The sequence below is a fragment of the Pomacea canaliculata genome, linkage group LG2 (assembly GCF_003073045.1).
Source record: "Pomacea canaliculata isolate SZHN2017 linkage group LG2, ASM307304v1, whole genome shotgun sequence".
NCBI classification, from domain to species: domain Eukaryota; kingdom Metazoa; phylum Mollusca; class Gastropoda; order Architaenioglossa; family Ampullariidae; genus Pomacea; species Pomacea canaliculata.
Genome location: NC_037591.1, coordinates 7,706,290 through 7,729,856, shown reverse-complemented (window position 1 = coordinate 7,729,856; position 23,567 = coordinate 7,706,290). Strand labels below are relative to the sequence as shown.

Below are 23,567 nucleotides of genomic sequence, written 5' to 3'. Positions count from 1 at the left end.
TGTTTCCAATTTGTAATGCGTTCGCACTGTTGGTCAGTCTGTTGTTAAGGTCTTGGTACTACCATCAGGCCAATGTCGTCCAAGCGCAGAATTCTTAGAGGTCTTCCACCGAATGAAATGGTGTGATGGTGTTAAGGGTTCGGGACCTTTTATTAGCCCTGAATAATTCATTTCTTGCCGTTGGTAAATGTTGACATTCGAGCAAGTCACCAGCTGGGGTTTTCCCACACATCATATCTTACTCCGGTCTTGTGTCTGTTTATTTGAAATTATCTGGTTTTGTTGTCCGCGTTGACATCTGCACTCAGACGAGGTCGTGGAGATCAGGGAGAAGTCATAAAAATTCCAGTGTGTATCCATATATGAATGAATATACATTAGATAACATTGGCTGCTTTGAAATATTACCACACGTGTAGTTAAAAAGAGTTCATTAAAATGAAACTTAGTTTGTTTTTTTTTCGAAATATATGTACTATGTAAACATTAATAACCGTTTCAGGTTAGTTGTTTCTAAGCTTTCATTCCCTGCTCGCCCTGTGAACTATATGAATGTTTTTCATTGGTCTTTCAATGAGCAAGGGTAGAACTGGAATTCACTCTCGAAGAAAGAAAGAAAACAGAAAGATTGATAGAAAAAAAGAAAATGTATTAGAAGGGGGTGCGACAGTATTAACATGCAGGCTTGGAACGTCCATTGATTTTTGTTTGTTGTTGTCGTTTTCGAAGTTTTATTTTTGAACATCCGTTGTGTAATCGCTATCTCATGGACGCTACCTCGACCCCTGACGACCCGCAAGGTCACCTGACCTTTGTCTTTGGAATAACTTGACTCTCTGCAGGCTTTTGTCACAGCACCCATGATGCATCAGTGTTGCCGAGATCGGAGACGTCATCGGCGGGTATAAGAACGAGTATGCGGGGAGGATGGCGAGAGGGTGGACTGGAAAGGGGGTGGGTGATGAGGCCGGGTGGGAGGGCTGGGATGGGGAGGGAACTGGAGTCGTTCGTGCCAGGAACGAACGGAGATTTTTGAGCTTCATCTGATTAGCTACACGGGTTAGTTTTTGATAAGGGAAAAACATTATGAAATTACAGCAATTCTATAGCACTTAAAACCGTGGGCACCCAAGCGATGGCTTGAATCCGGGGAATTTTTTGCACTCTGTTTTATCTTTAGTGCATAATTAGGGGAGTGAGGGGGGGAGAGGGATGAGCGGTTTAATATTATTTTTATTTTTTAATGTTGGTGGACGCTTCGGCCCTTTTGTGATCCGTCCATCTCTTCGGACTACAAAGGGAGATAAATGACCGAGTGAAAGGAGGACACACGAGACACAAACCACACACACAGCTAAAACACACACACGACAGATACAGCGACACCTCCCTCCCATACACACTCTCACAAACTTATTTATTCATCTTCCAGCTTGGTTCCGGTACGATTTTGGCAACAAAGGTTTGGGTCGTTCGTAGCGCCTCTGCCCGCTTCCCTCCCTTGTACATGATGTACAACGATTAAGCCAACCTACCGACGAGGATGACGTTGACGGAGATGATGATGACGACGATATCAGCAATAACATAAATGATATGATGATATCGATCAAGTGGTGGTTGCATTGTAAAAATTTTAGTCGCGAACTTGTAAGATGCTGGATTAGATGACAACACACATCATCCATGCGATAAAACTCGTGTCATCTGGTGATGATGGTGGTGGTGTGGGAGGGCAAAGGGGAGGAGGTTAAGCTGGGAGGAAGGAAAGGGGAGGATGTTAAGCGGGGAGATGATGTAATATAAAGAGGATGAGGGGGGTGTACGACACAAAATCGCGGACATTTTTCAAACCTCGCAGCATGGTGCACGGATGAGGACAAAAGTGACGACGCTGACGTTTACGACGATGATAGATGCGGAAGAAGCATCCGCTGGATGACAGCCTAATCTGTTTGTCATCGTGCAAACCATACCTCCATTCTTTGCAGTGTGTCGTTCAGCTTCATGGCAGAACTTTCGGAGTCACTCCGGAACGACGGAAGCAAGAAGACTTCTCGATGGCACCGCGGCTAAAGGCCTTTCTAAACCCGACAAACACTGACAAACCTCTGGTCAAGTCTTGCAAAATTTTTAACTTGACTGTTATAAAATCTTACTACCTAAGACTGCGAGGATCGTGAGGTATAGGGTTCGGATCTCGCTTCAGACGCACGCAATTTTTCTCTGGACGTGGAAGCTGTTCGCTAGCGCGTGATTAGTTCATCGTTAAACATCTTCATTGACATAAATCTCTACCTAACCAACTGGAAAGGGAAGACGAGAATCTGCTCGAAGATTGGCAGATAGCATGTAGACTGGTTGGGAAAACAGATGGACAAGCAAACAAGAAATGGGGAGATAATTCATGTTGACCACTGTTTCTAAACTTCGTCTCTTCTCTCCTAATTAAAGCTTTGTTTTTTTCGCCTCTTCAAAAGAGACAAGTCGGCAGCGGCTGCTACCAGATTAAAACCTCGTAATGTCAGGCTTCACAAGGAGAGTCGATGAAAGTACAGATGATTGTAGGCCGAGTCGCAGTCGTCGTCTTGCGTCGTCGCAACAGGTGCACGGGCGACGACGCCGGGGCCCCAGCGACTTTCGTTAAAGAGACCAGTAATCAAATTCATAACTTTTGTTTATGAAGAAGCTAATCAGGTGACATCTGCTGGCTGCCAAAGCTGGTTTTTTTCTGTTTTGCCCGAAAATGTTCGATATTGAAAATTTGATATCGTCTTAGCGTTTTTTTCCCTATCTCTCTGGCAGCTTCATCTTCAGCGCAATCGAATGGGTAGAAATGAAAGCAATCATATTTATGCCGAGTGAAATTGGCTTGCCTGAATGCGGTGAAACTGTGCAGGAAGAAAAAAGATGATGATCGTGATTATGATGATAAAAATAATAATAGTAATAATCATAACCAAAAAAAATTCCAAGCGTTTGAACACAGCGCACCTGGTAAACATTTGTCTTCATCGAAGAGTGACAGAGATAGTTTTCTAACAATATTTTCTTCTGGTCATTTCTGCTAGACATCTGCTTGATTATTTCAGTCTTTGATGAATGAACTTTCCACAGCATCTTTCAAACTTTGTCGACACGAAACTTATATTCTGTGTGTGAATAAGTGAGAGAGAGGAGGAGGGAAACAGTAAACAACATTATAACAGATAATTCCACAGTTGGGGGTCTCATAAATGTAACAGCCTCATGATTGGCCTGGAGGAAACCAAAAAAATCACCTGCGCCGGCTTAGCTGCAAAGGTGCCATTGCTGGCCTCACACTTAACAAGCATTTCCAGAGAAAATGGACCAAAGATGAGACAGACACTTTTTCCGTCTGTTGAACTCGGAGGGAAGCATAGGTCATCAACAGAAGACCTCTCCATTACCTTTCCCTAACGGCTCTCTAGACACCGAGGTTCACGTAAAGCCGGGTACCGTGAGTCTAAGAGGTAGATGCCTCATACCTCCTGCCATTCTGTGGATTCTGCTGTGAGTTCCTCCCATTGTTCCCCCGGACATAGCACGTTCATTGGCATTTCTCAGTTCTATCATCCGGTCTACTTCCATCGTAACCATTTCTTGTAACCATGTCATGGCGGCCAAAAGCGGAAGAACGTGGGAGGCAGACCTTCTGGTCTGGTGACATCACGCTTGTGATGGTTACGTGTGTGCCGCCATGTTTGTTCCTTTCCAGCACCTTCTCTGGAGGTTTGTGTGCGATTTGTTGTTGCGACTGGGTGCACGGCATGTTGCTAAGTTCTACCTGAATGGTTAGCGCCCAACAATCAAAAGAATTTTCCTAAAATAGAAGTAGTCTCGCGCATTAGCCACAACTTCCTGTGCAGCTGGCTAGTTGTAGGGGTCACAGCTGTAATCGTTTTGACTTTTACAGCTGTACTCTCTTTGATCTTATATTCAGACCCTATTAAGTTTCTTAACTCGTTTGAATCTCGACTTTGCTGTTGGGTCCGTCTTAGGTCTGGGTGGCACGGTGGCAAAGGTTAGCGCGTGTGAAGACTGGATGCCCTGGGTTCAGATCTCGTCTAGGGCACGCTTTACTTTCTCTGCATGTAGCATCTGTTTACAGGGATGTTGGGATATAATTGTTGGATTCGGCGTAAATCTCCAATTCCTCACCACCCTGTTAGGTCTTTAATCAGACTTTTTTTAAGATTATTATTCCTAAATTTAATATTCGGTTTACGGTCAAAGATACTGACCTTTTCTTTTAAACAAATGATTGCATGGGCAATTATTATTTCTGACCAATTCTCAGGAAATACTTTCTGTCGGTTTGGTGAGATACGAGTGATGACTAAACTCGAAAGTAAAAGCGAGTGATTACTAAGGTCGTAAGTAAATGCGAGTCTCGCTAGGCGAGGCGTTAAAAACTACAAGGAGTGAGCGCAGCAAACCATTAACAACAAGATATTGCAACTAAAAGTAAAAAAAAAATTAAAGGATTTGCTTTCGGTGCTAGCAAAATTAGAAAGTTTAATTTAACGCGCAAAAGGTAACTGTAATCTGTCAAAGCTGTTGTGCATACAAAGAGGCTGAACAGATTAGTTACAAAAATTGTCTATTTGCGCGAGAGTACTCTTTTTACAATTCTCTTTTATGGAAAGAGTTGTGGCGTCTTGAATTGTGTTCAGTTTTTGTATATTATGTTTAAATGTCAACTTTCTAGTCTTTTTAATTTTAGTTTCTGCTTTTTCACACACACACACCGAGGCAAATCATAACTTTTGGAAAGTCGTTTGGAAAATCAGTTACAGTTGTGAGTGCTGTTGATGTAGTCGTTGTCGTTGTACAGTCGTGGCGACGAAGTCGACTTTGGTGAGACGCTCCATGGTCCGGAATTTGTATTTGTTTCGGAGTTTACATTAAATGAAAGTGATGATTGAAGAGGAAAACCGACGAACGAGATGAAGTAGGGAGGGTTCGAAGGAGGAATATATTTTTATAGTTTCAAACTTTACGATCTCCATCCAGAAACTGGTTTATATTGTTATGTTGTTTTTTTGTTTTGTTTTCGCTTTCGGCAACAGTAATGATCTTCCCTGGGGCATTTTTCTCTCATTTCTCTTTCTCAGATTTTCTGTGCCGCGTGGCCTCCGCTTGGTCTCCGCATGCCGCGTGCCGCGTGCCGCGTGCCGCAGCTGTCCTTTGAACGAGGGCTGCTGGTCAAGTTGCCCTGTCGTCGTGTTTTGTCGCCTCTTACGTCGTTCTTAATTTCTTCTTGTCTCCTCCTTTTCCGTAGGATTCTACGACAGAAGATGGCGCTCTGCAGCTGATAACATTTTCTTGAGTTTGCAATTCATCTTGCGGTTTTTCACCTCCCTTCGTTTACTTTTTTCTCCTCATTTCTGTTTTATTTTTCTTTTCTTTTCTTTTTTTTTTTCTTCCATCAATTCTTTCTTTCTTTCGTCTTTTGATCTGACGCTGCTGATCTGATCTGATCCGGACTTTTGTTTTCCTGTTGGTTTTCTCTTGACGACCTCAGGTCCGTGTGTCAACGGTTTTTTTCTCCCTACTCAGCACGCCTTTCCTGGTCCCAGCACTTCATCAGAAATATTACTGAGCTTTGGCTGGCAGAGGCGTTCTAGAATTATTTCTTATCGATTTCGTTCAGTTTTTTAAAGCTGCATTCACGGGCGTTTTCTTTGGTTTCATCTTGTGTAAATTGGGCTTTCTCATTAGCAGAGGTGGGAGCTACAATGCCGTGCTTATTTTTATTTATTTTTATTTTTTTTCATGATCATTGTTCAAGGACCATAAGTATCTTTTGGACCAGCAAATGACGAGAGAATATGTTGATCATTTGGATATATATATGGATATATTGCAGGTTTGTTTTTGTAGGGGGAGAGGGTTTTTGATCTTTCCAACCTAAAGTGTGTTTGTTTGTTTGTTTGTTTTTCTTGAAATTGTGTCTTTTGAGGCGACCAACTTTACTCTTTGTCAGATTTTTTTAATGGATTTCAGAGTTAACATAAGCAGAAATTATTTTCCCTACTCCCTTCTCCATGATTACCGTTGGCATGCTGCCACCTGCCTCATGCCGACAAAAATAGAAGTGACCTACCTGCCAGGTGCTTTTTCCCCTTTCATTAGACAGTCCACGAGGTTTAGCAAAAGGCTATGGATAATTTTAGACCGAGTCGGCTTTTCTTGATCGCAAAGAAAAACACACAAAAGCATGTGATTTCTGCCATTTTTACAGTGCAGATAAAGCGCGTGCTATTGTCACGACCGCCGACATCTAGTCACGAACTGTGACGTGTGTACTTTAACAGTCAGATTGTTACAGTAACGGGCTTGCCTACCTTCCGTTCTTTTTTTCTTGGAAGCAGGTGGAGATGGTGGGTGCAATGTCCTCTTCTAGCTGTGGAAGCTCTTTTAACAGCTTGATGACTCGCTTTCAACACTGTGATGAAAGTTTTTTTTTCCACTCAGTACCTGTGGTGTAGGTCGTAACTAGTCGAGGCCTGATCGTCTGGTTTTCCTCCCTTACCTTCCTTACATAGTGAAAGTTTTGTGATCCTTTTGTGCCAGCCGTTCATGTGACCGTGTTGCTGTGACCATCCACCTACATTATTAGTTTGCGCACCTAAACCCCATCCGCCGTTCTCTTGGGCCCGCAGCCATAGACTAGAGGTAGGTTACTCGGGGGATAAGGGAGTTAAACAGCAGACACGCGGAATAAACCAGTGTCGGAACACAGAGAGGTACGTATCTAGGAGCTCCATGGCAACCTGGGAAGCTGCCAGATACACTCCTGTCCTACCTTCATCCCCTCCTCAACCCTCCCAGGGGTAAATATTCGTCATTAGCTAAAGACAGACACTTATCTATCTTTCTCATTTGCTGTATGCCTTCTTTCACGATAACTTGCCGGTTGGGGTGGCTACCGGGTCTCGCTGCGGATGAATAATTTTATAAACTTTTAATTCTTATAATCCGACGTACACGTAGTCTACGACTTTGTCTTGTGGATAACTCACAGGGACCAGTGAAATGGGGAGGGTGTCTCTTGCTCTATGGCCTTGTGAAAGGTAGACCGCTGTGAACTGTTATCTTCAACCCCATTTTTAACTGAATAAATATAGATAAACATCTAGCTGGGTTCGGCGAAGTTTTATAACCGTCTTGTAAAAACGGTTTTAAGAAAAACTTACAATCTAAAGTGCATGGGTTTAGACACATCTGTCAACACCATGCATGGAAATTACATGGATACATGTGTAGGTAGGTATGGCATGCACTTCTTGGTCTGTGTTTGTGTGTGTGCGCGCGTGCATGAGAATGTTTGTGAACTAGTTGCTAATGATTAATCTTGAAATCTCTCGTTTCCCTGTTGGCATGCATGACCGCACGTGCGTGCAGGGTTCGTTGGCGCGTGCAGCCGGCGCGTGTGGCCCGGTGTTGACTCTCATTGCCTTTCTTCTCCACAGTCTTTCTGAGCCGTCACGTGGAACCGCGCGCTACCTTCGCACTGCCATTTTCTTTTTTTTTTATACCTTTAAATATAAACTGCATCTTTTGTTCCACCCTCCAGTCATCAACCAATCGCCCCTACCCGTCCCTCTCCGGTATAAGTAATTTTTCTGTCGCTTCTTTTGATTCCTTGGAAGTTTTTTTTTTTTTTTAGGTGTTTCCATAATTTCTGTGCACTTTATTTTTTTCTTGCCTCCCTTTGTTTTTTTAATCGTTTCACAGGCGATGTTTTCTCTTCGTCGATCTGTGACTCAATTTTGCCCGTGGCAATGTTTATTTTATTTTTCTCTTCTTGTTTGATTCTCTCCGTTTGTTTTATGTATTTCTTCCGTCGTTTCCAAGTCTCTTTCAAATCCACTTTCCATTATGTATTTTTGAGTTGTTTCGCTTGAAGTTCTTTGCTTTCTCGCCTCCGTGCACTTTGTTTTGCCGGAAGCCAAGACGGTATGTGCTTTCTTTCTTTCTTCCTTCCTTCCTTTACCTTCGCTTTCTTCGTCTTTCTCACACATTTCCTCCTTTCCTCTCTTTCTATCTCTTGGAATTAAATGCCATTTTGTGTTCGTCCTTACTACCCGTTCATCTTTCCTTCTTTTCCACCTCCAGGCTCTTTCGCTGTTCAATTTCCTCCCGCATGAAATTAAGCACACGTGACAAAGACTGTCTTTTATGCATTTTCAAAGTGTATCTTACTGATCGTGATCAGTTTCCCATTTTCTGTCGCCTGTTCAAGAGAGAGAGAGAACGAGAGAACGCGCGTCGTGCGCGTGCGGAATTCCAACCGCGCCTGCGTCGCGCGTCGTCGTCGTGGTCGTGGTCGTGGTGGTGAGTGGCTCACAGTGGGTGAGTACACCCAACAGCAAAGTCTGCGATTAAATTGTTTCCACGCCAGTTTGAACACCCCGGGTGAACTATTGTCACGTGTTCACATCGAACTGGCGCTTATTTCACGAAAATTTAAATTCGGGTCATGACTTATCAGGAGCATGCACTCAGGGTATGTGGGGTGGGGGAGGGCAGAGTTCACGGACGTTCAGGTTACTTACATAGTGAACAACTCAGTGTATGAATAAATATTTGTTCAGGGCGCACTGCCCGTGAGGTAACGGACTCCCCCCAACTAGTTTCATCCAGGTCCTGAGGAGTTTGGGTGGACAGCTGCTTGTCACGTTGAGCCACTCCATTATCACCACCGATGTGTGATAACACGACTAACATTTACATTTGTCGCTGAGAGCAGTGACATGTTTACATGATTATCACCTATGGCCTAGGTTTGTCAACAAGCGGCTACGACAATATGGATACAAGTCGTCATGGCTTCACCTGAGTAAACAGATAAATTAATAAATACTGTTTACTGATAACACATCTCTTCTGTCACTGAAAGCGGTGTTTACCCTGAGTTTGAACTTTCGTTCCTCTGTTTGTCCATTCGTTCTATCCTTCTACGTCCTTCCCCTCCTCCTCCACTTTTGTCTTACTCATCCCTTGCCTCCCGACCTTTTCTCTCTCTCTTTTCCTATCTGTCAATCATATCACTTCTGATGTTTATTGTCATTTTCATGCCTTCTTTCCTCCTCATACCAGTGGTATTGTTATTTTCCCCTCTTTCTCTCTCTCTCCTTCCCTTTATCTCGGCGTTTAATGTTTTTCTCTCCTTCTCTCTTCCTCCTTTCTTCCATTCCAGCTTTACTGTCATTTTCCCGTTGTGATTTCTCTCGCATCTTCTCATTACACCCGCCTCCTTCATCATCTTTCTTTTTCCTCCTCACTCTTTTCCTTCATCCACTTTCCTGTTCAGTTTTGTTTTCTTCCTCAAATTATCATTAGAAACGTTGTTCTCCTTAAGGCATGCATTTTGCTCAACGATTGTTTTGCTGGAATCTTCTGTATTTATTTTTACCCGCAGCGAATGAGACCTCGCCTTGCTCGCGTGATGTAAAAACACTTAAAAGGAGAGAGAAGGGGTGAAGGGTGGGTGGCTGGAGGGAGGAGGCTGGAAGGAGGAACAGCTGTACGAGTTAGCACCAGTGTGTGAGGGAAGGGAGGGAATGGGTGAGGAGGAGGAGGAGTGAAGAGGGGACATGGAAACATCTGCAGGTTATGTCGTCCTGCCTTGTTCGCGCATCTAATTTTATGGAATTAATTATCAAATTTTGCTCAGCCCTGCCTGTGTTACAGAACGTACCGCGGCGTCGCGCGCGGCAGCGGTGCGGAGGGCAGGCGGCGGGTTCAGCGGTTAGCTCCCTTTTCGCCGCTCGCTTGATAGAGAATCTGGGCGGAGTGCGACACCTCAGCTAATCTACAATATATATTTTTTTTTTTAACCGAATGCACGTTGTTGAATAGGGTACTATTAGCAGAAATATTTTTATATTATCGCATGGTACGAGCTCGACAAAGACCGTGTCAGATGAAGTGACACAGAAACGGCCAAGCGTCGGTTCGAAACCAGTTAGCGGTTTCTATGAACCATCCAGGTTCTGTGAAATTGTTAATGTCTCAGACGCATAAACATTTTTTTTCACCTCTCTGCTGCACTGCTTTTAGAATTTCCAGCTTTCTGCCTATAATAATGACAGTTTTTCTGCAATATTTTGTGACTATACGTGTTTCAGCATGTAGCAGCGATAGTTTTTTTTTGTTTTTGTTTTTTTTTTGGTTGTTGTTGCAATATTTAGTGTCTCTAAAATACCAAGTTTTCAACTAGAAATAGCAATATATCTACATTTTTCTGCTACGAAAAAGGTCAAAAGGAGTCAATTTTGTAAATTTTTTACACGACCGTCATATATTTTATGTCTCATAGATATTGTTTGCTGTTAAAATTCTTGTTCTCTCTATCCGCGCGCGCATGCGTGCCTCCACCTGTCGAAGAAAGCGATAAAAAGAAGACAACATTCGCCATTCGTCGTCATCTTTGGATCGAAACGGCCGACAGGTGGCTAGTAATGTTATCAACTTTTGCATCGAATGTCATACATAACAAACCGCAATGCATTGTGGGTCACTTTTTTTATTCACCAACAGAGGTTCATTTCTCTTTAGCGAATATTTCTTTATTGTTTATAAGATTAAGTCACTTCTGAGTTTTGTTACAGGTAACCAACCATTGTTGGTGAATTTATATATTGGGAATTTATTCTGATTTGTTTACTTGAGCAGCAATCAATCTGTTCATTAGTTAATCGAGGTGATATCACTGATATACTTAGTGACTGGAACCGAGAATAATAATAATAAAAAAAAAGTTTCAGGTGTCGTTTTGTACAGAGTATAATCAGTTCATGACAACGATCGTGAATTCTCTTTTTTCACGATGTGGAACAATCTTTCGAATGATCTTTCGATGCAGGTCTCCGAAAGAGTTTGCCTGGGGCACAGTGAAAATGCGGGAAGTAATGTCACATTTAGCTTTCTTTGCTCGTGAATGAAATTGTGGTGTAATGTCGTTTGGTTTTTTTCTTCCTTCTGTTGTTTTCTACCTTGCCTTTCATCTTTCCTCCGTTTACCTTTAACCATACATCTTGAGAACAAATAACTTGCTCCTCCATCATCTTCGTAGTTGACCTGACTGGTCCGTTTTTTCCATTTGTATTGTCTTCGAATAAAAAGTTATTTCTTTTTATAAAAATGATACAACGAATGTTCATTCACAAAACAGTATGTGTGGCAGACTTACACGAACCGATTTGTGTACATCGTTTTATGTAAAGTATATATATATAAACATCTATTTATCGTGAGCTAGGGGAGAGACAGAGGACACGTGTCTACGGAGTTTTAAAAAGTTTCCTTTACATGTTGTAGTCCATAAAATAAACTTTAAACTTTTTATTTCTTTTCTTTCTTTTGGACACAGTGTCTTTCGAACCAGAATAAAGCCACAATATGGGTTTAATGACATCAGCAGACACAATACAAACAACACACACACGCCGCTGCATGTCCTCCCAACCTCGACCCCCAAAATAAAAATGGAGGCTTTGCCCTCACCTTCACGATAAAGAGAAGTGATTTCATCTTAATCTTTGATTCTGACTCATTCGCCTGTCGTTTTAAACATGTCCTGTTGTCCTCCTTCCTGCACCGAGCAGCACAGTTTTTTTAAATATAAAAAAAATATCGTGGAACACGTCACACATACTTGTTGCTTTATTTCTTCATTCCTTTCTTCATTCATTCATTAACTCTCTCTTTCTTTCTTTTTTTTTTTTTTTTTTTTTTTTGGTCTTGATCAGCAAAGGACAGTTTGTTTCGACGGGGAGTTAATGGCAGCTAGCTCCCATCGTTACCCACAGCTTAATAATGTTTGTCCCTGTAGCTCTGCTTGGCGTCTATGGCGCCTCCGGCTCTGTTTTATTTCTTAATTATTGAAACGTGACGACGAGGCCTGCCTAATGCCTAATTAACATGTGTGGCATGAGGCTGAGCTGTTTGGATACACGGAGAAGGGGGTGGGCGCGGGGACAGCGACCCAGTTCTGACGACAGAACCACCATCATTCACAGGTAGACAGCAGGTGTGTGGGTGGAACGAGGTCGTAGGGCATCTAGAACCTACGATTACAATACAACTCACCTGTTGTTCACTCGCGTGTGAAAAGTGTAATAAGATAATATAAGATAGTTCCAGGTAAACTGTTAATTCCTGTTACTGTAAAATGTTAATGTTGTGCTACTTTCCACCCCTTCCACTTCTCCACCCTAATAGTGTTCATTGTCGTTCGATCATTTTCTGTGTGTGCTCTCGTGATGAGTGCGACCACGAGTAATAATTTAGGTAGGTGAGAAGTGAGGAGTTGAGGGATGGAAGGGAAGAGATCCACTTCGAGAGTATAATCCTTGGATGACTGCCACCACGCTCCCTACACGCCGGGTCCTCCCCTCATTTCCGCTTTATTAATTTTTTTTTTTTTTTCACATCACTCGTCTTCTCTAACTTTGACAACACTCGCGACGTTCGAGAGAGAGAATTGTCGGGGCTAGGGAGATGGAGGAGAGGAAGGGGATAGGAGATGGACTGCACCGCGAGCGAGCAGCGACGATAGAACCGCTTGTCTCAGGAGTGCATGACCCCGCGCGCGCGTGCGAGACGTCCCGTGACGCTGCGGCGGAAAGTTGACAGGTTGTCGCATCGCGATCACCCTCCCTATCCTCTACCTCCCGCCACCTTGGACGTCGTCGTCGTACGGCAGGCGCTGGGTGGACGACAGGCCCGAGCTGATGGTAGTGGTGCTGGCTGCTGCTGGCTTGTCGCTCGCCGGACGCCAGGTGGCGCTCCTGTCTTCGTCTACGGCGACGCGAGCAACGAGCGGCGTTTGTCGGAGCGAGATGAAGCGCGAGCTGCTCCTGTCAACCGTTGGGAGACCCATCGGTGGCTGGGATGGGGGAGAGGGAGGAGGAGAGAAGAGAAGAGGATGGGAGGGTGGGTGGAAGAATGAGGGTTATTGTTGGGGTGGAATGATGATGATGATGGATGGAAGGTGGGAGGGAGGGGTTGAGGGGTAAAGTTTAAGGGCGGGAAAAGAAAAGTGTCTCCTTGTTTTCTGGAACGACGCTTTTCGCCGAGCCTGATAGCCGTGTCGGCGCCTTGTAGACAAACGCTGTTGTGTCTGCTGCGACAAGATATTGAACAGCAGGCCCTGCCTCTCTCCCTCCCCACTGCCAGCGTGCGTGCGGCGGTGCACGTGCGTGTGTGTGGCGATACGAAAGGTTATAACTAGTCGCGGCTCTTCACCGCCGCCGTCAGTCGACATCGCGGAGCGAAAGACAGAACGCGAGAAGGCGACGCGGCAAGAACGCGACGCGGGGCGCACAGCCCACAAACACGCACGCACGGCACGCACGCAGTCAGGCGCGTCATGCGCGAGCGCTGGCGGGGCCGCGGCAGGTAAAAGGTAAGGGACGACGCAGCGTGAGGCAATGGACCCGCAGTTATCACCTGACGTGAGCATCGTGGAGGTACGCGCGGCAAGCTGCGCTTTCGCTTGCGCCGCCGCCTCGGCCACCACCGCCGCTGCCGCTGCCGCCTGCCCACAGGTCAGCACCGCTTTCGCCGCTCACCCCCAGAGCCTGTCCCCCTCGCATGGAGGTCGCACGGTGCAAAGTCCAGGTCAGGAGCGTTATCTGCCAACGAATCACGGTCATCAGACTCATCACCATCATCATCAACAACAACAACATCAGCAGCAGATATCGCCACCGCAGCAACTCCACCTGGCGCTGGGGTCATCACGCGGGGTCGACGTGGCATGCTGGATTCAAAACTCGGCCGCTGCACAGCCCACCGTGGCCACCACGGACACCAGCACCCACCCGACCCCTGCCGCACACCCTCTTCCGACATCCAGCAGCGGCACGACGAGGCTGTGTCAGCAGCAACAGACATCCTCTGCTGTCCCGCAACAACAACAACACGTGTGGCATCTACAACCCCACCAACAAGTTCACAACCACCAGCTGGCGTCGGCACCCCTCTCGCACCGACCCCGGGGGGATGAACCGCCACGCCACTGCAGCGCCGGGGAGGGGCCACCCAAGTTCCCTCACCCGGCGCCTTTCCCGCCCCACGGCGCCAACAACGGATTCTACCCCTCTGGGGAGTGTTCTTGGGGGACTCGAACCTCTTCCCTCAGTGCCAACCACGTGACAGCTCCGAATGTAGGAGGTCGAGAGGGTGGTGTGCGAGGATATCCCCCTTCCTCCATGCCAGTGCTGCTGGAGGGGGCTCGCTGGACTGTGGGGTCGGAGCAGCAGTCACCTCCTTCCTTGCCGCAGCCGAGTTTTGGTGGACAGGTCATCGGCCCGGCGTCCGTGAGGTCAGAGCCACCCCAGGGCAGTGGCGCGGGGCCAGGCTTTGGAAAAGGAGGAGTGATTGGCGGCAGCAGTTCGCTGGCTACCAATACAGGCTTTAACCAGGGTTCGAACCCTGTAAAAGGACAGTATCCCTGCGTGGGGCAGATGGGTAAGTTCACATACAGACCTACTTTTGACATAGTTTACCCCGGGTACTCAGGATCCCACTCCTCCGAAGCTTCAAAATTAAATTGACCCCGACTGACCTGTAATGTTTCCCTTCGTCCACCCTGTGTGTGCGCGTGCATGTTTGCAAGACGAGAATGCGAGTGGTTAATATTTACATATGGTTTTGTATTTGTCTGCTGGAGTAATGGTTTGTGGGAATGTACCCGGGTGTTATCACCCGAAAATCTGCATTTCTCACGTGCACTAAGTGCTGTTGGAGGTGAGCGAGCGCCGGCACTGGCACCCTGGAGATACTGGCATTTGTCTGGCATGTTCCTGGGTTTATCCAGTGTGTACCCGAGTTTGTCTCTCGTGTACCTGCGTTTGTTACCTGTGTTACCGGCGGTTATATTGTCGCGAGCATTACCGATGGCCGGGTCACCTCGCACTGTGTAACAAAGCTTTTTGCTTGTGGCCGGCGCATGCTGCACGAGTTGTTGGCTTTAAACTGGCGGAGCAAAGCCGAGGGCATTGTGGGGATAAATGTTGTTTTAACTTTTTTTAGCTGCCACTCCAATCCAGGTGTGTGTGTGTGCGTATGTCTGTGTGCTCATGCATGTTTGTGTGTTGTGTACGTGCGTGTGAGAACGATAATGCGTTCCTTGATATATGTGTGTGTCAGGGAGGTTAAAAAGAGGGAGGCGATGATGCAGGGGAGGGAATGTAAGATTGTTTGACATTAGTATTGTTTGACAGTGACACGAGCTGAAAATAAAATAGTTATGACACGTGCACCGAACTGCACTTTCTCCTTTGGGAATAGAAAGACAGAGAGAGAGAAAAAAAATAAATGATCGGATTACTACCCGTCTAGGGAGGAGGATGTGAAAATCGCGGGGGCTGCTTTCTTACTGGCGATGGTGACTGGTAGATAATGGATTAGTGGACTCACGTGAAGGCAGATAATTATTTAATTGATTATTTAATCCATAACTCTTTTCTCCACTTTCAAACCGCAGTTTTCACATGACCCTCCCACAAAACGATTTGCCCAAAGAAGTCCATGCTCATGTGTCCTGTTAAGAAGCCTCCCAGGCAACATGGAGGGCGGCCTTAGTTTGCTTGTGTCCCAAGCCAAGAGAAGAAATAGTTCTCACAAACGATGCTTTCATCGAATGTTACGTGGCGAGGAGGAGGCATTTCCTACCGGCCACATTTTTTGAAAAAAAAAGATGTTTATAATTCTGTCAGAGGTTTCTTCATCACTCTATAGCTCTCTCAAGTCGGTTCTATTCTTCAAGAGCGGTGGTTTTTGAAATGTTATTGGATTTCTTCTTAAATCTCAGAGATGAAACATCTAGTCCCCAGATCACGACTTTGTCAAGCTTTCGCGAAACAAAATAAAGACAGAAATTATTTGTTTATTGCGAACGCGCGCGCGTGCACACACATACAGACATCCCCTTGAAGTTATACGGTTGTGGAAAAAGTCATGATATAATAGTTTGAAATAATAGAAGCCTGATAAACTGGTCTTACATAATTGTTGGGATGGTCTTGAACACTGTAAGAGTGAGAGAGACTAAGTGAAAAATTGTTTAAATGATGGTGAATGAATTTTTCCGACTCATTTGATGCCAACTGGAAGCGCGTGGTTGGTTGGTTGATTTAGTAGGAAAGTGCTTCCACCTTGAAGGGATTTCGCACTGTGGGAGAGAGGGAGGGGATAGAAAACTGGAGAAACCCTGTGACGCCCAGCCTGGCGAACAGGTGTGACATACAGAGTGACACGTGCATGCTCGTGCGACTTCATGTATTTATGCGCCGTGACCCCCACGTTGGGTGGAGTAAGGCGGTCTATGAATAAACAATTATTATTATTAAATGAAAATAATCCGTTTAATCTCGTGCCTTCGTCGGTTGCAGACTTCAACTGCGATGGAAAGAGAGACGTGAACATATAAAATAAAATAAAAAAACTGCTGGTTAGAGTTATTTCCCTTCTGTTTCTTTTCGTACTCGTTACCGAGGACAGTAATGGAAGGAAATATTTATTTTTAATTTAAATTATTTTAAATTTTGTCATGCTTTCTATCCTCCCTACTTCTTTGTTTCTTCGCACCTGCAGTATAAAAAATAAATTGTGAATCAAGTGAGGGGGATAGGGAGGGATTACAGACCACGTGACAGCACGCGAGCTGGTTTCGAAGTTCGCTCTTTCCTCGCACAGAAAAACTTTTTCGAACGAGAAGCGACAGACTCGGAATCGGAGTTTTACCTATATACATATCGTTAAATGTTTGACTATCTTTAGCAACTAAAATAAATTATACACGATCGTCAAAATAAATTATTTGTAGTCACAAGTTCAGCGAGAAAAAGAGTCTCGCAACTAGAAAGTTCATCATCGTGAGGTATTTGACAGAAAATGTGCAGAACTGGAAGAGAGAGAGAGAGGGTTGTTGAATGATACTAACATATGATAGGGATCTTAAATTCCGTTCGAGGCGATGTTTTGAGATCCTTAACGACCAACCACAGGTGATGCCTTCCTAATCGGTTATCAGCAGTTCGCTTGAAAGCATCTGATTGTAGTGATTAGGAAAGCCTTGGGCCTCAGTGTTCTTGATGAAAACTTGCTTGGGATTAAGCTAATCATAAAAACCCTCTCAAAATACATTGTATTAGTTTGGTTAAACGCTTTCTTAATCGAATAAATATAACCACGACACATTTCTACAATCCCAAATCCGTGTCCGAAAACGGAGATTCCTTGTGACTATGGAATTAAACTTTGCCAAACCTAGTCACATGTTCGACAATACTTTATTCGGTTAAGAAGGAATGTGGTAATCATGCCACTGCTGAGTCAGGGAGGCCGGGAGAAACGCTACATTACACGGGTATCGAACCGGGACGTTCGCGCCCTCGGGTTCAAAGCTCTTTGCTGTAACAATACACTCCGCTCCCCCCGACGGAGGCAGCAGCGGGCCGACAACCTGTGAAGTATCGAAGGGGTAGGGAGGAATGTTCACGTGGCGGCTGGTATCGAGCAGTTGCTGAAGTGCAAAAACCCATCGAGCCGTGTGCCTGGCGAGTTTTCTAGATACGACAGTTGGGAGGAAACATGTGGGAGGATTTTAACATAACCATATCGAAGGATCGTGAAATACTATCAAATCTTTGAGCAATAAAATCCTGTCAGCATCCCTATGATAAGATGACTACATAAATGACTATTTCACGTATCTGATATGAAAAAAATAAGAGCAAAATAAATACTCAAGGCCTTTCAGCAAAATAAATGTTCAGCTCTCAGAAATATAAATAATATAGTTATAGCAGCAATATAATACTACAAGTATTACCAGCAAAATAAATATTTCGGGTGTCTCAGCAATATAACTACTACAAATTGTGCTATTATTCTGTTAAATCGGTTATCATAGTTAGGCGCCTGCTTACTCGTACATACCCACAGGAAGAAATTTTTTTTTTAATTCGATCAATTAAATATTGTGAAGTTTGTTTTCGATGAAATAAATTTTGTATCTGGATCGACTTTCTTTTGACTCTTAGTTTTACACAGTAGCGATAGCAACTCAAACTTTGATGATGATGATGAGGAGGAGGAGGAGGCAAGAGAAGTGATTATTCAAAGCGTTAACATCGAAAATGCTCACAGAAGACCGCACAATAACAGTAGAAAAAAATATAAGAGCTGGACAAAACAACTAAAGGCAAGAATAAAATAATAGGGTGAGCAGACTGAACTCGACCTCTCTGTGCATCTCTATATTTGTCTACATATGTCTATGTGTGTGTGCACGTGTGTGTGTGTAGCACGTGGTGCGTACACCCGTGTGTGTACTGCCTGCTGTACACAGGCTGGTATCTGTACCAACTCCGCTCGCGTTTTGTTTATGGACTTCATGTTGGCCAACCTGGGAGTATAAAGAGGGCCTTTGTTCCTGGACTTTTTTTTTTCTCCCCCTCAGAGCTGAGGGCTGCCTGCTTGCCTCTCCCACATTCGCTTATCTCCCTCTCATGCTGGTGGCCTTGTGCTCGAAGCCTGTCCTAGTTGTTCCTCTCTAAACATTTGCTGTGTAATAGGGCAAACGTTAAAAAGAAAGAACAAAAAAAAAAAATAGAAGCCCGCCCAACAAGAACTAGATATATACATATGTACAATAAGCTAAAACAAAAATCAAAAAATTGCGCCGGAGTTTAGTACGAATTTTTAAAAAAGTGAGCACAGTTTCTCCCCATTCCCCCTAAAAAAAACTGACACCTCCCCCCTACACACACCATGGGGCGAGCTGCATGAAGTGGCCGGTAGGCTACCCTCGTCTATAAAGTGATGTTCAGACTTACTTTTTATGCGCCGCGGCTCCTCTGCCTAATGGCACAGGTATTTAATGTTCCTGTTTGCAAGGTTTTTCCCGGATTTAGTTTAAAGGGGGTAAGGATCTTGTGGGGTGGTGGGGTGGTGCTGGAGTGGGGGATGGTGTATATTCAAGGGGTAAAAAATAGAACTGGCAAAACAAAGAAAAGGGGATGTGTTTCTCTCTTCCCACTACCACCATCCATCCCCTTCCCCCACCCCCACCTCCAAAAAATAATTGTTGCGATGTGGAGAGGATATTATCTAAATGTCGGAGTTATAATGTGGGTCGGCTTGACCCAGCGGTGAAATTATCGGGCGGGCGGTGTGTGTGTGTCCCCGGACTGTGATCCCGCGAAAAGCTGCCATCTTGCCTGGGTGTGCACGCCGCCGTTGGTAGCAGCTGTTGTAAGCGGGTGTGCCTAGAAAAGGCGGTAAGTGGCCACAGAAAGGTGGTAGTGGTGGCGATGGTGGTGGTGGCATTGTGCTTAGTAGCAGCTGTTGTGTACGGTCGTAACCTCCAAAAAAGTAGAGGATGGGGGTAGAGAAAAACTGAAGACATGGATGCACTTTAACTCCTAAATCCGAGAAGTGGAAAGCTTGTTCCACCAATTCACTTTTTCATCCTTCAACCCACCCCCTTTAAAAAAAATATTAGAGAGATAGAGGAATAATGGAGAAATGAAGGTTCGACCTTTCCTCAGTTTGACTTTTCTCTGGGGGTGAGGGAAAGGGAGGGTAACGCACCGGTGCAGCAATCTGGTGATAGGCAAGACTAATCTTTGGAATAATAGCCGCTTATGTCCTTTGTATAGTCGGGCCAATACCAGCTTGGCAGAGCCCGGACATTGTTCTCCAATGGTACGTAACTGCAGCAAATAATCACAAACATCTGTGGTGGGTAACACAATCAGACACCAGGCCATGGAGCCGCCATCAAGTGTGCAAAACTTACTCCAAGTCCGGAAAATAGGACTAACTAACACTGACGAGTAGTGTTCACTATTTACCTCTAATTTCTTAGTTGCTATAGTTACCTTTAGTTCTCACTAACCGGCAGTGAAGGTAAAAGAACGAAAACGGAAGCCATTGTTGAAGACCTGTTCATCCTGTCTTATAAAAGTTTTGATAGTGATGATACTGAGCTTCAACGTAACTAAAGACAAAATAATATTTATTCTGGGTTTGTATTGATGGGAACCAGGAGTTTACAAATGAATAAAATTTGTTTATCTTGTCTAAACCAATAAATTAACCAGACAAACCAAAGCTTATATCTACGGGCATCGACACTTTACACATGGTAAACTTTTACTGACTAGTTGATTAAATTATTCCGACAGACAAACTAACCCTACCTTGAGCAGGTGAAGTAACCTAACCACCCGGTCTAGTGGGTTTTCGCGAAAAATATTTTTATTGCTTGTGTGTTAAGTCGGTCAGAGGGTGAGTGAAAAACTTACAATAGAACGAAATTTTTTTTTTCAAATAATCAGGCAGCGAGGAGCTGCACAAAATCGATTTTATTCATTTTGACCAAATGATATTCTTCGACGAAGTATTAGATGACAAAAATGTTAATTATTTTTCATTTGAAAACAAAAACAAGCGAAGAAAAATAAAAGGCGAAGGGCACCATCTCGATTGTGATATGCAGTTTTTGTTTGTTTGTTTGTTGTTGTTGTTTGTTTTTTTTTTGTGACGTCTGCTTTCCGCAGATTAAGAATTCGATAAAAACAGTATTTACCAACTAGTTCTGTACTATCATATCAGTTTAGTTTATTTGCTAGAGTTTAAAAATTTCTTTGATGACTTTTGTTGAACTAAATTAATCTGATCTCTGTCATTAACCTAGGTGGGAGAATGTTACTGAAATTTAAAGTTGGTAAAACGAGTTGGAACATGCACTGATTTACCCAACCTGAGTAAAGTAAACACGTGGGTAAACAAACTTCATTAATACAAAATACCAGCCCACATTTTACGAACCATTGAGTAGGTCGAGCTAGCGGACCAACTGGCCCCCGGAAAATTCCATCACCCATGAAAAAAGTGCAATTGTTTATGTGTTGTTCAGCTGAAAGTACCATTTAAAAAAAAAATGAAAGCCCAACTTGTTCATCCCATCGTGCCCCTCGAGCAAGACAACAAAATTATTTTATTTTCGTTGAAAACTACCCACAGAAAAAAAATCCGGAGTGCGATTGATGTAATTCAACGTGGGGGGAAGGGAACAAAAATGAAGGGAATTGTATCTGCGGAGATGTTTAGTTTTATTTTGCAGGATGTCTTTTACTTTCAGATAATGACATGATATCAATGTAAACAGATCTTCTCTGCCATTACATTTGTACAGTTTACTTAGCAGGTCTTAACATTTTTATATTCGCTTTAGTTTGATTTGCTTAAATATCCGCAATTTTTAACATTAAAATTTATTTTCTTAAATCTAGGTTATCTCACTCATCAAAACTTACCCGCTAAGGATGAGGATGAGGTTCAGGCAATCTATCAAGTGGCTATGAACACGAAATTTCAACTGTTGCTTACGGGTAGCAGATTTGGTGTAACCGTACCCGGGTTAAGTAAATCAGCCACCCCGGGTAGCGGTAGAACTCCATGTTCGCATGTTACCGCTGACCACTCATATTTATGGCTAGTTCCTACCCAAACATACCCCGCCTGCCTCTCTCTGTTCTTCTGGCTTCTTCGTCTTGGTACAGGTGGCACCAAGCGTGATTCACACATTTTAAGATATGGACCTTACCTCTGGAATTGTTTACCCTGCAGTGCTCGACACTTCCCTCTCTCTCTCGCTGTCTATTTTCAAACCATTTAGAAAATACTAATTATCAAATGTGGCATTGTTAGATATCGTATTGCTTGACAGAATGCAATGGCTGCCATGTTTTATGAATGGTGTGCACGTGTGAATGTGTCGCCGAGTGTTTGTACGATACGCACCTTGTAAATGTTGTTGTTGTTATTAATAATAATGACAATGAAGGTTAATCGTGGATTGACGAAGGTTCATACTAACCACAATGAAAGCTTTTGTGTACATTTTCTGCTTTACGGCGACAATAAACCTCGACGTAGTGTGAATGGCGAGGGCAGCCGTAGTAATCACGTCTTTCACCGTAGTGGATACGCTGAGGCATTCTCATTAACACTTCTGATAGACAAATCCTGATTAGCTGTATATTTATTTGTTGCTCAAACGAACATGCAATGGTTAAATTCCCAATGATCAGTATTTATCTCAAGTATAAAATAACCAACCTCCTAGCTTAAACCTGGGGTCGGTTGCATGATGTTGTTTTTACTTATCCGTAAACAAATTCCTTGTAAGGTCTGTTCGTCTTCTGAGCCTATGGGCACTTTTCTGTGTGGACGAATGGATCGCTTTCACTCGCTCTTTAGGCTACAGACCAGAAGCTATGACAAAGAACTCCAAGTTGCCTGGTACAGGTGGCTTTATTTACAATCATGTGTGTGATATAAAAGGATTTAATGATGTGCAGTCGATCACACATCTTGGCCATTAACACTTCACGGACCGCAGGCTGTGCAAAGATTATTCCGAGTCACGGCAAAGCTGTCTTAAAGAGAAAAAAAAATTACATTTAAAGTTGTTTAAGTGTTTTGACCACATGACTTTGCACTTTAATAATTTTGTCATCCGACTTTGTGTTTTTGGAATTGCTTATCTGAAAAAAGGAAGTTAGTGTAATGTTTTTCTTTCTATTTTTAGAAATATTCCTTTTACGATGTTGTTGGTGCAGACGCTCGTTGTACTGTTAGGCGATGCGAAACACCTGTCTCTTCCCAGTCGCCTGTCAGCAGGCCTGACGAGAGGGAGGGATGGGCATGGAGGGATGGGCAAGGAGGGATGGTGTACCCGGGCCCGTGGCTGTGGAAGAAGCCGGGCCTTGGTCAGTAATATATTTTGTTTTCTTTTAAACAAAAGCAAAAAGGCATCACGTGTGGAAGAACTAAAGGTAGACTTAAAAAAATGCTATAAAGTTAGGCTTCACCACTACTAGAGTTACTGCTCCCTCCAGTGGTTGTTGTACCCACATCTGTGACGACTGTAGCATCACATATTCATTATGGGGAAGGATATAAACTTTATATTGTCTTTAAACTTCGTTTCTTTAATCTGTCCAGTCGTGTCCTCTTTTGACATCTTTATAAGATCGTACTTCGCTGCTCGGTGAATTGTTGCCATGGGTTTATATTCATGAGTAAAACTTTTTAACTCAGGGAACCAGCTGAACCGACAGGTAAAGTAACTCTCGATTCTGGAACCACTGGGGAAGGGAACTTATATAATTGACAGGTACAGCGGGAATACCCGATCAAAGGTGTGACTACGATGCTTTGTTGGGTCAGAGGTGAGGTGTCAAACGAACAAGCAAGAGGTTATTCTGACAAAGTTCTTCTGCGCCACCAACCACCACAATTGTGGATTAACTTAATCGTGACTTTGCTTTGATATTTTTGATTAAACTATGTTTAGGACTGTTTACTGTTGTTGGTTTTTTTTTTGTTTTCCTTGTTTGTTTGTTCTATTTGTTTTGTTATTTTGACAAACAATAGCGTGTTTTAGTTGTCTAATTCAATGTTCCCCAAACTCTTCAACTGAATGGTAAAGACATTCACCTTTTCGTCCT

General features: G+C 43.9%; 1 protein-coding gene across 6 annotated transcripts in view; it reads left to right on the top strand.

The window, feature by feature from the left end:
• LOC112554371 (NGFI-A-binding protein 1-like) overlaps positions 1 to 23,567 on the top strand; it is a 77,678-nt gene that overhangs the window by 17,688 nt on the left and 36,423 nt on the right. For 2 of the 6 annotated variants that reach the window (XM_025222146.1, XM_025222130.1), the window contains exon 1: positions 12,999 to 14,508. The exons of 1 other annotated variant lie outside the window; for it this stretch is intronic. In XM_025222146.1, the coding sequence (XP_025077931.1) occupies positions 13,467 to 14,508 (1,042 nt within the window). In that variant the 5' untranslated portion in view covers positions 12,999 to 13,466. Of the gene's footprint in view, positions 1 to 12,984; positions 14,509 to 23,567 lie in introns of those variants that run through there. 3 more of the 6 variants (XM_025222161.1, XM_025222138.1, XM_025222153.1) reach the window with 3 other exon arrangements.